This window comes from Selaginella moellendorffii, unplaced genomic scaffold, assembly GCF_000143415.4.
Source record: "Selaginella moellendorffii unplaced genomic scaffold, v1.0 SELMOscaffold_1, whole genome shotgun sequence".
NCBI lineage: Eukaryota > Viridiplantae > Streptophyta > Lycopodiopsida > Selaginellales > Selaginellaceae > Selaginella > Selaginella moellendorffii.
Genome location: NW_003314262.1, coordinates 6,028,702 through 6,041,095, shown reverse-complemented (window position 1 = coordinate 6,041,095; position 12,394 = coordinate 6,028,702). Strand labels below are relative to the sequence as shown.

The 12,394-nt window shown below is 44.2% G+C and overlaps 3 protein-coding genes across 5 annotated transcripts; all 3 read left to right on the top strand.

Moving 5' to 3' along the window:
* The first annotated feature begins 3,708 nt into the window (after window positions 1-3,708).
* LOC9647111 (CASP-like protein 5A2) lies at window positions 3,709-4,831 on the top strand. The gene is made up of 3 exons (XM_002962260.2): window positions 3,709-4,127; window positions 4,222-4,354; window positions 4,431-4,831. The coding sequence occupies exons 1-3, from the start codon at window positions 3,916-3,918 to the stop codon at window positions 4,617-4,619; spliced, it is 534 nt and encodes a 177-aa protein (XP_002962306.2). The 5' UTR covers window positions 3,709-3,915; the 3' UTR covers window positions 4,620-4,831.
* A 530-nt stretch (window positions 4,832-5,361) lies between these two features.
* Window positions 5,362-9,152, top strand: LOC9647110 (homeobox-leucine zipper protein HOX32). 2 transcript variants are annotated; one of them, XM_024684918.1, is made up of 18 exons: window positions 5,362-5,667; window positions 5,749-5,947; window positions 5,996-6,090; window positions 6,178-6,268; window positions 6,325-6,420; window positions 6,490-6,603; window positions 6,658-6,741; window positions 6,806-6,961; window positions 7,031-7,108; window positions 7,167-7,273; window positions 7,345-7,528; window positions 7,632-7,781; window positions 7,839-7,919; window positions 7,977-8,111; window positions 8,165-8,454; window positions 8,541-8,646; window positions 8,710-8,847; window positions 8,910-9,152. In XM_024684918.1, the coding sequence occupies exons 1-18, from the start codon at window positions 5,492-5,494 to the stop codon at window positions 9,048-9,050; spliced, it is 2,421 nt and encodes an 806-aa protein (XP_024540686.1). In that variant the 5' UTR covers window positions 5,362-5,491; the 3' UTR covers window positions 9,051-9,152. The 2 variants fall into 2 exon arrangements, 1 of the variants encoding a protein (XP_024540686.1); XR_002993536.1 differs by lacking the exon at window positions 8,910-9,152 and having other exon boundaries at window positions 8,528-8,646; window positions 8,710-8,811.
* A 19-nt stretch (window positions 9,153-9,171) lies between these two features.
* Window positions 9,172-10,140, top strand: LOC9629141 (mitochondrial import receptor subunit TOM34). 2 transcript variants are annotated; one of them, XM_002962258.2, is made up of 3 exons: window positions 9,172-9,425; window positions 9,508-9,696; window positions 9,783-10,140. In XM_002962258.2, the coding sequence occupies exons 1-3, from the start codon at window positions 9,261-9,263 to the stop codon at window positions 10,086-10,088; spliced, it is 660 nt and encodes a 219-aa protein (XP_002962304.2). In that variant the 5' UTR covers window positions 9,172-9,260; the 3' UTR covers window positions 10,089-10,140. The 2 variants fall into 2 exon arrangements, with proteins under 2 accessions (XP_002962304.2, XP_024540697.1); XM_024684929.1 differs by having other exon boundaries at window positions 9,179-9,425; window positions 9,747-10,140.
* Window positions 10,141-12,394: the final 2,254 nt, after the last annotated feature.

The following is a 12,394-nucleotide window of genomic DNA, read 5'->3' as shown; positions in this document are numbered from 1 at the left end:
CAAGATTTGAGTTAGTTTGGAGTGATTTGGAGCAATTTTTCTCTTACGCTTGTTTATTTCAAGCGTGAGGAATTTCTAAGGTTCTTGCCATTTCTTGGGATGAAATTTCCTATCTCTTTTTACATAAAACTATAGAAGAGGTGAAGAGCTTTTTCCTAATCCCAAAGGTGTGATTTTAGAAGCTTTATGCTACAAGATCTATTAAATTTTTCTTTTGAGGTAAGTACTTGCCATGATTGAAAGAAGTGAAGGAATTTCTTCAAGTTTTTTGTGAAAGTTACTTCTAAAAAAAGATTTTGCATAGTCTTAAGCTTCATTTGCATCTAGTCTTATAAATTTCAATGCTTTTGATTGCAAGTTTGAGCATATTTTCTGCTAAGGTGTTTTTTTGTTTAGGTTGTGTGAAAGGATTTTATTCTTTCATTAATTTTGTTATGAAGTCTTTTGTTATAAACTTATCTTAAGGCTCAAAGGGGTGTTTGTGAGTGAATACCCTTTACAATTTGCCCATTCCTTTATTATTTAAGCAATATTTAGTCAAGAGGAGGTAATTTCCACAACTTCTTAAGTATAGAGTTATATAGAGAAAGTGTTGAGGTATTTATTATTTTCTTGTGTGTCCTAGAGTGTGTAACAAATATTTTACCCTCACAAGTAGTTTATTTTTGCTTGGGGTTACCTTTGAACTTATCCCATAACTGGGCATTTGCTACACTTTATATATTGCATGCTTGTATGCATAAGGAGTATAGAAAAGTAACTAGTTCTTGGTTCTCTTTTGGCTCCCCATATTTATGAAAAGTTCTTTAGGCTTCAATAAGAGCTAGATTATCACACAACCTTGTTGGACAGCATGGGTTCACCATCCACTACAGATACCAAGTTACTAGATTAGCATAGTGTATCCCCATCTCAAATTTTTCCTCAAGTTGCAAATCCATCACTTTTAGAGACACTTCTAAAGATCCTAAGTACCAACCAGTAATTGCAAATCAACAAAGGATAGCGTAGCAACCTCCACCACCTCCGCCACCCATGCCAATAGTGCATGTGTTGCAATACAGTCTCAAACTCCCCTTCTTTGAGCCAAGAATGAGGATTTTAGTGGAAGATCACCTTGTAGCCTTCTCTTCTTACTATGCCAACAAGGATAATGTAACTAAGTGTGAGGCATTCACTCAATCAATACAGAGTTGTATACGACGATGAGTACTTACACTAGAGGTAGAGGAGAAGGAAGACTTTGACACTCTTCTCCAGACATTCAGAAACATATTCTCTTAGGAGGTTCTTTTGCAATATCTTGTGTAAAACTTGTTCCAATTTCAGCAATGTGTGAATAAGTCTGTCTTTGACTATACAATGTTAGAACAAAAAGTGTCCTTTAGAACATTTTTATTTATATAATGTGTAGAGAGTTATGAAATCATTAAGTTCGCCATAACCTTAATATTTTAAAGTTTATAATATTTTTATTAAACTACAATTGAAATTTGAGCTCAACTCACAAGCTCAACTCTTCAACTTGTGAACTCAAGTATGGTCCACACATATTTATCTAAGGGGCTCCTTGCTTAGTGGAAAGGATCACATTATATGTTGCAGCAAATTAGATTGCAAGTTTATAAAGTTTGACATAACATTTAGTAAGCTGATCCTCTAGAAATTGTTCATGTGGTAACAATTGAAATGTTTCATACAAAGGGATTAGGAACAATTAACACCATTTATAAATCCATAAAAAAACCCTAATAGTTTTCCATCATTCCAAAAGGAGGGGATGACATGAGGTTCAAATGTATGGCTGTAATGTTGTATATTAATATTAGCATAGTGGGATTTTGGTAGCTATCGGATTAGTTTTAATTTGGATCACTTGCTTTTGTATATAAGCTAAGTTTTTATGTTAATTGATATGCACATTTTTCAAGGTTTAATATTTATGTTTATGGTTAAAGTTTAAAGAGTTAGTAGATAAGTGATATCAATATATGTATGATAACTAAATGTGTTTATTATTATCAATTTAAATGTAACTATTTTGAAAAATGTTATAAATTATAAATTTTATATTAACAGTATTATTCAATAAATATGGAGTTGTTTTACATTTAAACTATTAAATTATTTAATAGATTACATTTATATATTTTATTAGAATGCTTAATTTTTATATTATTTAGCCTGCAATTTGAGCAAGATTTTTGGTCCTAAAAATTTGTTTGGTGATGGAGTGGCAGTGGGGGTCATGGGAGCCAGAACTTAATTAACAAAATATTTTTATATTATTAAATGAAATTTATATTCATAGAAAATCAATACATATTTATATATATTAGGGTTAATAATAAGAACTTAATAACAATTTATACCAGAATTTTGAGTTTTGGGTTTTGGGTTTTGCTTAATTAGTCGGAAAAGTTGAGACATAAAAATACTTATGAGCTTCTAAGAAATTATTAGTTAGCTGTCTTAAGTAAAAATAATAATATTATTTTATATAGTTAACAAAATAAAAATGAAGAAATAATATAATTAAAGTATTAAGAATATTGTTCCATTCAATCTATATTCAATTAGGTGAAAATCTAATTATAAATCCAAATAACTTAGTTTATTCTTATAACATGGGTTGAAAAATTTATATAGGGCATGTGTTCACATTGAATTTCTATGATAAGTTTTTAATTTTTACCTTTTAGTTTTCTGTTTTTGGTATTAAATTTAATAAGCAAAGTAAGTATGATCAAGTGGTTGTGGGAAAAAGTGTATGAATGTTTTGGGGGAGTTCTACTGCGTGCACTCACACGATCATCAGCGTCAAGGGTCCGGATTGGAGCCACGATGCTGGGCCTGGCCTGAGAGGCCTGTCAACCCATCTCCCCTGAGAGCCAGCTCGAGATCATCGCCTGGCTGGGGTTCTGATGCCGTCGGGAGTGGCGGCTGTGCACAACATTGGCTTATTTGCAGCCAGATGGCAAATTTTGTGGTGAGGATACAGAGATGGAGGGCAAAGCGTTTGGCAAAAATCTCTTCCTCCTGTTTCGCAGGTGGTGCGTATTCTAAAAGAGCAAGGTGCGAAGATGAGGCCATTCGATCTAAAGGACTTTGCATCATGTCTCTTAACGAAGGCTTTACTGTTGTTCTCTTGAAACTTTCAAGCTTTCGAAGTAGTCTTCTTTTGCCGTGACAGAAAATCCCCATTGTTAAAGCTGGCCCAACAATCATAGGTTCATTTTCGGGATAGACATGGTTGTGGCAGCTGGTATTGCATCTCCAGCGGCTCAAATGATGCTCATAGCTAAGCTGGGCCTGGAATGCAAGGACAAGCGGCAGGAATTCGTGACGGGAATTCGCTCCATCGACCGATTCGGTTCATGAGTTGCTCCAGCTTAATCAGTTGCTTCTCTGGGCTAGCTCTGCCCATGCATTGTCCAATAGAAGCTCAGCTTCAGGAATGTACAGGCCAAGGTATACTAGACTTTTCTTGCAAAAGTTTAATTTTCTTCTTCCAGGTGTGGATTTGAAGGGTTTTTGCTGGGGTCCCCCAGGAGGAAAACCCTGAGTGCGATGTGCAGCCTTTGGATTACACTGTGAACGAGTGCAAGAGAGGAGGAAAGATCCGGCATGGAGAAAAGGCGTTGATGTGTAAGCTCTGTCAACCGCCCAGGAAAATTTCTAGTTTTATACTAGGGCAATTAAAATTCCAAAGCTGCCCGGATTCGAACCCGTAAACGACAGGGCGTGGTGCGTTGGACTCGAGCCGTGAATCGCACTCGTCGTGAAGGGTGTCGCCACGCACAGATCGCTCCACCGGCGCTGGCGGCGCGCATTCCATTCGCTCTTCCCCGCCAGGTATTGGGCACACACTCGGGTAGCTAGCAAGCGGCGCGATTGGTTCGCGCAGGTCGAGCGATGGATGCTAGCCACACCGCGGTGCATCCGTTTGGGATATATCCTGGCGGGGGTGCCAATCTTCCACAGCACCGGATGAGGATTAAGGAGCTCCAGGGCATGCCCGGCACTGTTGGAGGACTCGCATTGCGCGTCGGCCAAGTTGGATTCGCCGCCTGCGCCTTCAGCGTCATGATCCGCGTCAAGGATTTCTCCACCATCACCGCCTTCTGGTAAGCGCTCTAAAGTTCCAAGTTGGTTCTTCCCGAAGTTTGGGCTGGATGGAGTGTTTTGATCTTCGGTTGTTTGGTCTTTTCTTTTGAGCAGCTATCTCGTCGCTTCCATGGTTCTACAGTTCGTGTGGAGTTTAACGCTCGCTCTCGTGGATCTCTCCGTCCTGCTCAAGCGCACCAGCCTGCGAAACTCCGTGTTTCTCAGCCTTTGCGTGGTCGGCGACTGGGTAAAGAAAAGTTTCCAAAAGTTCACGTAGATCTTTCCTTGTTCTTGATCGTTCTTTCTCTTTTTTTTCCTTCCAGATTACTGCGACTCTAACTTTCGCTGCTGCCTGTGCATCGTCTGGAATCGCAGTTCTCATCGATCGGGACCTCAAAGCTTGCGGGAATCAGTGCGCCAAGTACGAGACTGCCGCCGCCATGACGTTCCTCACTTGGCTCATGGTCTCGCCATCGTTCTTCTTCGCGTTTTGGCTTCTGGCTACCCGGTAAACGAGAAGAAAAAAAAACGAAAAAAGAGAAAGCTCTCTCTCTCTCGACTTTCGAGCTTCGTTTTGGCTTTTTTGTTTTTTCTGGTTTTGTTCTTTGATGTACATGCTAAAATCATCCTCCGATTCGATCGGCCGCGAGTTTTTTTGCTCGGCCGGTGCAAAGAATCGAAGTTTACTTTCTCTCTTTCCATGAAACAAAAAAAATGGAGATCATGACCACCATGAAATGATAACTTTGACTATCAAGAAACAACGGAAACAGCGGGTATTTTTTCGTGCCCGGTCGCTTGATCTTTGTACCTTGTTCTTCTTTGTCTCTCTTTTGATCGATCGCCCAAAATCATTAACCATAATTCATGGCTTCGCTTTCAAGGTAATAAGTAATCACTTGGAAGATAGATAAAATCCAATCACTCCAAATTCCCAATCCAAGAATTTGGTGATTGCTATTACTGTTCGCCCGTCCTCTGAGTTGTAAAGCTCAAGTTTGATTGATGCCAATGCGATGGCCCAGCAGCCAATAGCCGCGTGCGCCACGTGGCGCCCTCCCGTTCGCCGCGGGCAAGACACCGCAGTCTTTTTGCCTCTGCCCGCCCGACAAGCTCCGCCGCTGGCGGCGCCGCCGATAGGGACCCACTCTCCAACAACGAGCTGCCACGCGTCCCACTAGAGCGCGCCACTGGCACAAATGCTTGTGGTCACAAATTCAAAACTCCTCTTATGATTAGGGTTTGAGAGGAGTGCTCGCTCACATTTTCGACGCGATTCGATGCGTGCTCCGCTTTTTTTTTTTCTCGCCTTTTGATCGATTGGCGATGGCAGCGCTCCAATGTAGACGCTTGAGGTAGGCTTCTAGGGACGAGAGAAGTTTGTATGGATCCGCAGAATAAGTACGCCCGGTACACTAACGAGCAGCTGGAGATCTTGGAGCTTGTTTACAATGAGTGCCCCAAGCCCAGCTCTCTGCGCCGCCAGCAGCTCATGAAAGAAGCTCCCATTCTCGCAAACATCGCCCCCAAGCAGCTCAAAGTTTGGTTCCAAAACCGGCGGTAAGGAAGATCAAAGTTCTTCTCTTCTTCTTGGACACTTGGTTTTTATTCTCCTTGGTTTCCTTCTTTGATGCTTTGCAGATGTCGAGAGAAGCAAAGGAAGGAAACCAGCCGCCTCCACGGTCTCAACTCCAAGCTCACTGCTTTGAACAAGATCCTTGTGGAGAACAATGACCACCTTGCGAAGCAATCCACGCAGCTTACACTGCAAAAGCACACGCTGAGGAAGCATCTCTATGGAGATTGCAGCAGCCAGAGGCCGCCGATGGAAGCATCGCAAGTATGCAGTATTGTTCTTGTGTTCTTTGTTGATCTTGCAAGTTTACAGGTAGGAGGCGCTCTTGCTGCGGGGAGTTCCGAGATTGCTGGAACCTCCGAACTTCCAAACATACAGCATCTTTCTCTCGACCATGGTCCTGTCGGGTTAGTTTTAGTACTTCTTTAGCTTTACACGATATCTCCTCGTTTGGCTTGTTGCTCATTGTCGCTTTCCTGGTGTTTTTTTTCCAGATTATCGGCATTGGCAGAGCAGTCGCTGGCTGACTTTCTTGCGAAAGCCACAGGTACTGCTGTTGACTGGATCCAGTTGCTCGGGATGAAGGTTGTTCTTTTAATCTTTTCTAGTTTTTTTTCTAGTTCCTCATGTGGATCTTGCAGCCTGGTCCTGATTCTTTTGGCATCGTAGCAATTTCACACGGATGTGATGGTATTGCAGCAAGAGCACTGGGTTTGGTTGCACTGGAGGCTACTCGAGTAAGTGAGTGGAGGGTTTCTTTTGCTTTTCTCTGTTTAATAAGGCGCGGCTTTTTCTCTGGCATCTAGATTGTGGAGGTTTTAAAAGATAAGACCTCTTGGCTTTGGGACTGCCGACGCTCGGATGTTATCCATATATGCTCTTCCGAGAATGGATCAACAATGGAGATTATGCACACGCAGGTACAGAGCAAAGTCTAACTTTGTGAGTGGTTTTACTTTTGTTTCTTTGCGAAGCTTTATGCTCCGACGACGCTTGCTCCTCCTCGTGATTTTTGCACCTTGAGATTGACCACGTCCTTGGAAGATGGAAACCTTGTGGTAATTACTACAGCCTTTTTGTCTCTTTGTATGGAAAGAAAAAGAAATTCTATCCGCTGTACAGGTCTGTGAGCGCTCCATAAGTGATGCAGAATGTCTATCCTACGTTCCATCCACGCAGTACTTTGTACGCGCGGAGATGCTTACGAGTGGCTATCTGGTTCGTCCTTGCGAAGGTGGGAGCTGCATTGTACACATTATTGACCACTTGGATCTAAAGGTACTGGCTAATGACTCGCATTATCTAAAAGTAAAGTTTCGTCTTTTTCTCTTTTCTTTTTTTTCGCAGCCTTCTAGTGTCTCTGAGGTTCTTACGCGTCCTTTGTATAGGTCCTCGTCTCTCCTTGCACAGAGGATGACTGTCAAGGTAATCAAGTTTTTTCTTTCTTACTTCGAAGTGCTAAATCCCATACACAATACTGTAGGCACTGCGCTTCTTAAAGCATCTTGCTCAAGAGGAAATTGGCGAAATTGTTGTCGGTGGCGGTCAGCAGCCTTCCGTGCTGAGATCTCTCAGCCGGCGCATGGCAAGGTCTGTCATTTTGTGTTTCTTTTCATTCTTTCTTTCTTTATGGGACTTCTTTGTTTTTCTTGTTGAGACAGAGGCTTCAATGACGCTGTAAATGGATTTCCAGACGATGGATGGTGCACTATGGGTGGCGATGGCTTGGACAATGTAGCTGTCAGCTGCAATGCCACGATAAACTTTAGCCTTTCAAAGTTTCAGTCTGATAGGTTGTCTAGTCTGGCTGGAGTATTGTGTGCCAAGGCATCCATGCTTCTTCAGGTAAATTTGACGCATAACCGTTTACTCGCGATTTCTTACTTTCTTCTTACTTCTATTTGGCTGGTTTTTGTTTTCTTTCTTCTTTTTCTTTTTCTGGTCCCAGAATGTTCATCCTTCGTATCTCATACGATTTTTAAGGGACCACCGGTCAGAGTGGGGATGCAATATGGATTTTTTCCAGCAGGATGCTGCATCCAGAAGTCATGGGAAAAGGCAAGCACACGTTCCACTTTTTCACACAGCAAAGGAAGATGTAAGCTACTTGCCCACTATTCTTTAGTACTATCAAGTTGAGTGGAAACTCTTTTAGTTTTTGGAGGCAGTGATTTTGGAAGGACATTATTCCGCAGAAGATGGAACAATACTTTCCAGGGAAATTTATCTGCTACAGGTATTTTTCAGTATGTTTGTTACTACTCCTCACACAGTTATGTTTCTCTATCCAAAGTTATGTAGTGGAATTGAAGACGAAGACATCGATGGTTGCTCGCAACTCATCTTTGCTCCAGTCGATGCCAATCTTTCCGATGATATGCCGCTTCTGTCGTCAGGATTCCGTGTCCTTCCTCTTTGCGATGACATGGTAAGTCCAAGCTCATTTAACTCATTTCTTGTTTTCACGAAAGAAGTGTGCAGGACGACATTGTCAAGCGTCAATCCGATTCCGAAGAGTTGAGAAGCGGCAAGCGAAAGAACCACAAGTTCGCCCGCTCCATCCTAACCATCGCATTCCAGTTCATGTACGAGGTTGGAACTCGTGACACCGTCGCAGAGATGGCCCGCAATTACATCCGAAACGTTATGGACTTTGTCCAACGCATCACTCTCTCGCTCGCTGCGTCATCTCTCGGATCTTCCTCGGCTGACGCTCCCTTCGTGTCATCCAAAGGAGCTTCGCTCATCCATCAGATTCTACAAAGCTACAGGTACTATGATCGTACCTTGCTGTTTCTCGATAAGTTCTATCTTTTTCTCATAGCTGAAGAGACACCTATATAGTTTGTTGATGCAGTGTCAGTCATGGAGTCGATATCATACCTCGCAACTTCACTGACAAGGACGCTATCGTGATGCTCTTCTGGCACTACGCCGCAGCGATTATATGCTGCTCTCTAAAGGCAAGTTCTTCTTTCCCTTGGAAAAGTTTCCACTCTTAAGGTTGTCCATTCTATCAATCACAGGCTACACCAGAATTTGTGATCGCCAACCAAGCTGGCCTACAAATGCTGGAAACCAAAATCGAAGAGCTTCAAACAGTATCCTGGGAGAGGACTATCGGCTATGGTCTCGACAGCGAGCTAGCAAAACTACTCCGGGAGGTAAGCTTCTACCGTTCTATCAAGCTTCTAGCTAACCATCATCAAACTTGATGTTCTTACAGGAAAATGGCGAGCTTCCAGAGGGAATCGCTCAAACGAGCAAGGGAAAAAGAGTGTGCTACGAGCGTGGACTAGTGTGGAGAGTGGACGAGCAGCACTTGGCTCTCATGTTCGTCAACTGGTCATTCCAGGCGGGAATCTGACGGCTCGACGAGCCCAGGATCGACGGCTGTGAGAGGGCATCGTTTGTTTGTAATAATAATAATAGAATTATTATTTTATCCCGCCCAGGTGAAGCATTCAAATTGGGAGCAATGTTTGGTGTTCTTGTCTAGGGTTTTGGCAGATCTTCCTCTTGGGATCGATCGATTGATTGGTTGTGGCAGGTGGTTGCTGCCACTACTGCCACAGCCATGGAAACGATTGAATCAGCTCATCAAAGGTATAGGGATGGACGATTTGATGAAGCCCTTGAGCTTTACACAGCTATGCTAGAATCAACAACATCATTTACTCACAAGATTGCTCTCTATAGCAATAGAGCTGCATGTTATTTGAAGCTCCACCGATTCAGAGAGGTAAGTTCTAAAGTCTCCCTCTTTTTTTTCTTTTTTTTTTCTTTTTCTTTTTCTTGTCTTTCTATGTTTTTTTGCTATACAGGCAGCTGAAGAATGTGGAGCAGTGTTGGCAATGGACTGCAACCACACAAGTGTTTTGATGCTGCGAGCTCAAACACTAATTGCTTTGAAAGAGTACCAATCGGCACTGTTCGATGTAACCAGGCTTCTCGAGATCAATCCAAAAGTTCCTGCGTATAGGGAACTGGAGGCCCGCTTAAGAACACAAATGGTACGCAAGAAATAGGGGGAAAAGAGAGAGATCTTTAGCCTTTCATCCAGTTTTTTTGTGACGAGTTTATGATTTTTCACGAACAGACGCTCGCTCCCATTCCAGAATGCGAGGAGGAGTGTCCATCGTCGCCAGCGGCGGAAGCCTTGCATTCCTTCTCGCCGACCACTGTTCTTCCAAATGAACAACACAAGGAACTTGAAGAGGCTGAGAACAAGAAAAGTGGCTGCGTTGCTGTTTCAAAGCCCAAAGCACACTCCACCATAGACTACTCCAAGTGGAACAACATTGGCGATGACGATCAGAGTGACGAGGATGAAGAAGAAGCTCCTCAGTATAGATATAGATTACGGACTATTGGGCTTAGAACTGCTGGAAGTTCTGGAGCTTAAGAGTCTCTTTTCTCTAGCTTTCAATGCTAATTTTCGCAAGAATTTACACTCCTTTACATTGCACAAAACACCCGATGGCCAGAGGCCCCCGTGAAGATCTGGACCACCTCGGGGGAATTACAAGACTTTGGCATGAGAAGCTCCTCGCAAGGATCAAGCTCTCCAGAATTCACGTATTCCTCGTAAGTTTCTTGCATCTTCCTCACAAACCCAGCAACATCCCAATCAATCGGACTGTCATTCACAGACGTATAACCCTCTTCGCCATCTTTCGTGCTTGCTCCTTGATCAATCTCCTCCATGTCATCTTTCGTGATCTCCTGCATGTCGCTTGTTCCTTGATCAATCTCCTCCACGTCGTAACTTACAGTCCCTTCCATGCAACGACCATTGTCACCATTGTCAGCGTCGATCTCCATGCTAGTTTGTGTAAATTGGGTGTTGCTCACACAAACAGCAGTGTCATCGATTCCGATTTGTGGCAAACTAAAGTCGTCGCCACCATTTTCCAACACCATTCCAATTTGTGGCAAACTTGTGCCAACCAGGTCTTCACCACCATTTTCCGACGTTTGAGTGGGTTTCCCATCTGGCCCATACTTCTCCCAGTAGCGATTAGTTACCTTAAACCTTTTGCCGCAGCCATTTTTACACGCGAACATTGGTGATTTTTTGTTTCCATACTTGAAGTTCCCGCCATCTCGGTTGTTATAGTGATCGAAGCGAGTCTTGTAAGATCCACACCTAGGGCATGGGTACACACCTGGTGGCAAACCTCTCGGCTCGTACTCGGTATCTAACTCGAATCTTCTTACGTGATCAGCGTCGAATGGGCACATTACTACGTCGTTTTTGCCATAGCTTTGCTTCCTTTGCTTCGTCTGACTCTTTCTCTTTGACTTTACCATGCTTCGCTTGACCTAAGTTTTCGTAGGATCGCAAAATATAGAATAAAAGGGTTGAGAAATGCATGAATATGCTTGCTATTCAAGAGAACATAGAATCGCGGATAAGAAGCTCATCCACACCGATTCCACAGGCTCGAATGGCATGTTGGTCGCTAGATCCTCAGCCTCTTCCAGCTTCCCTAATCGCCCAAGGAGATCCACCACGCAAACGTAGTGATCCAGCACAGATTCCACCCAGAAATCTCCACTCATCGATGCAAAGCAATTCCAAGCGTCGTGGAGCCTCCCGGCGTGGCTGCAAGCAAACAGGAGATTGACAAAGGTGACGGAATCGCAATCCTGGCCGTCGAGCGCCATGAGACGGTGAATCTCCACCGCTAGCTCCAGATGCCCGTGCTGGGCATATGCGGCTACCATAGCCGTCCACGCCGCGAAGCCAATGTTCTTGCGATGGCAAGCTCGATCAAAGGCTATCCTCGCGCTGTCAATGCCTCCGCATCGAGCAAACATTGTGACGAGCGCGACGGCTATGGAGGGTTCGCCGTCAAGGCCACGAGCGACGATCTCTTGCTCGATCATTGCTCCATCGCGCAGCGCCAGCGATCCCGACGTGCAAGATTCGAGGAGCGCAATGAAAGTCACGCGATCGGGATCAAGCGCGTGAATCCTGGTCATCTGGAAGTAGAGCTCGATCGATTCTTCGCTGCGATACCCGTTCCGGGCATATGCTGTGATCATCGCGGTCCAGGAAACTTGGTTCTTCTCCGGCATTGCATCAAAGAGTTTCTTTGCCTCAGCAATTTGATCCAATCGCCCATAGAGACTCACCATCGCCGTAGCCACTACCACGTCCGCGATCGATCCACTCTCAACCGCGTGCTCATGGATGGCTTTGCCCTCTTTCAGCGATCTACTGCGTCCGGCTATAAGATTGACGAAGGTGATGTTGTCCGGCAATTGGCCCTCGAGGAGCATCGATCGGTAAAGCCCCATGGAGAGATCCTCGCCGCCACACGCCGCGATCGCCAGATTCCACGAGAAAACGTTCCTCCGCTTGAGGCGCGCGAAGACTGCGAGCGCGGATGTGGCGTCGCCGCAGTCGCCATACATTTTGATCAAGTGATTGGTGAGGAAGGAGCTGGATCGCAGGCGGCGCTGCGTGATCTTGGCGTGGATTTGTCTGCCCTGCTCGAGATCCCCCGCGGACGCGCAATGGTTTAGAGCGAGCACGAGTTCGTCCCTGCTGCTCTCGGGCCCCAACCTCTCGGCCAAATCCCTCGCTACGGCGCCACCCCTCCTTCCAAGATTCCTGGAAAGCATTCATAGCGTTTGACTAGAATTTGGTAAATACTTTGACTAGAATAGCGTTGACTAGATTATATATTTGTACTTGGTTCT

Coding starts and splice junctions, on each gene's coding strand:
- LOC9647111 (XM_002962260.2), top strand. CDS start 3,916: ATGGATGCTAGCCACACCGCGGTGCATCCGTTTGGGATATATCCTGGC. Junction 4,128..4,221: donor TCCACCATCACCGCCTTCTG/GTAAGCGCTCTA, acceptor TCTTTTGAGCAG/CTATCTCGTCGCTTCCATGG. Junction 4,355..4,430: donor TTTGCGTGGTCGGCGACTGG/GTAAAGAAAAGT, acceptor TTTTCCTTCCAG/ATTACTGCGACTCTAACTTT.
- LOC9629141 (XM_024684929.1), top strand. CDS start 9,261: ATGGAAACGATTGAATCAGCTCATCAAAGGTATAGGGATGGACGATTT. Junction 9,426..9,507: donor AGCTCCACCGATTCAGAGAG/GTAAGTTCTAAA, acceptor TTTGCTATACAG/GCAGCTGAAGAATGTGGAGC. Junction 9,697..9,746: donor CCCGCTTAAGAACACAAATG/GTACGCAAGAAA, acceptor CCTTTCATCCAG/TTTTTTTGTGACGAGTTTAT.
- LOC9647110 (XM_024684918.1), top strand. CDS start 5,492: ATGGATCCGCAGAATAAGTACGCCCGGTACACTAACGAGCAGCTGGAG. Junction 6,421..6,489: donor TTGCACTGGAGGCTACTCGA/GTAAGTGAGTGG, acceptor TCTGGCATCTAG/ATTGTGGAGGTTTTAAAAGA. Junction 7,782..7,838: donor TTCACACAGCAAAGGAAGAT/GTAAGCTACTTG, acceptor AAACTCTTTTAG/TTTTTGGAGGCAGTGATTTT.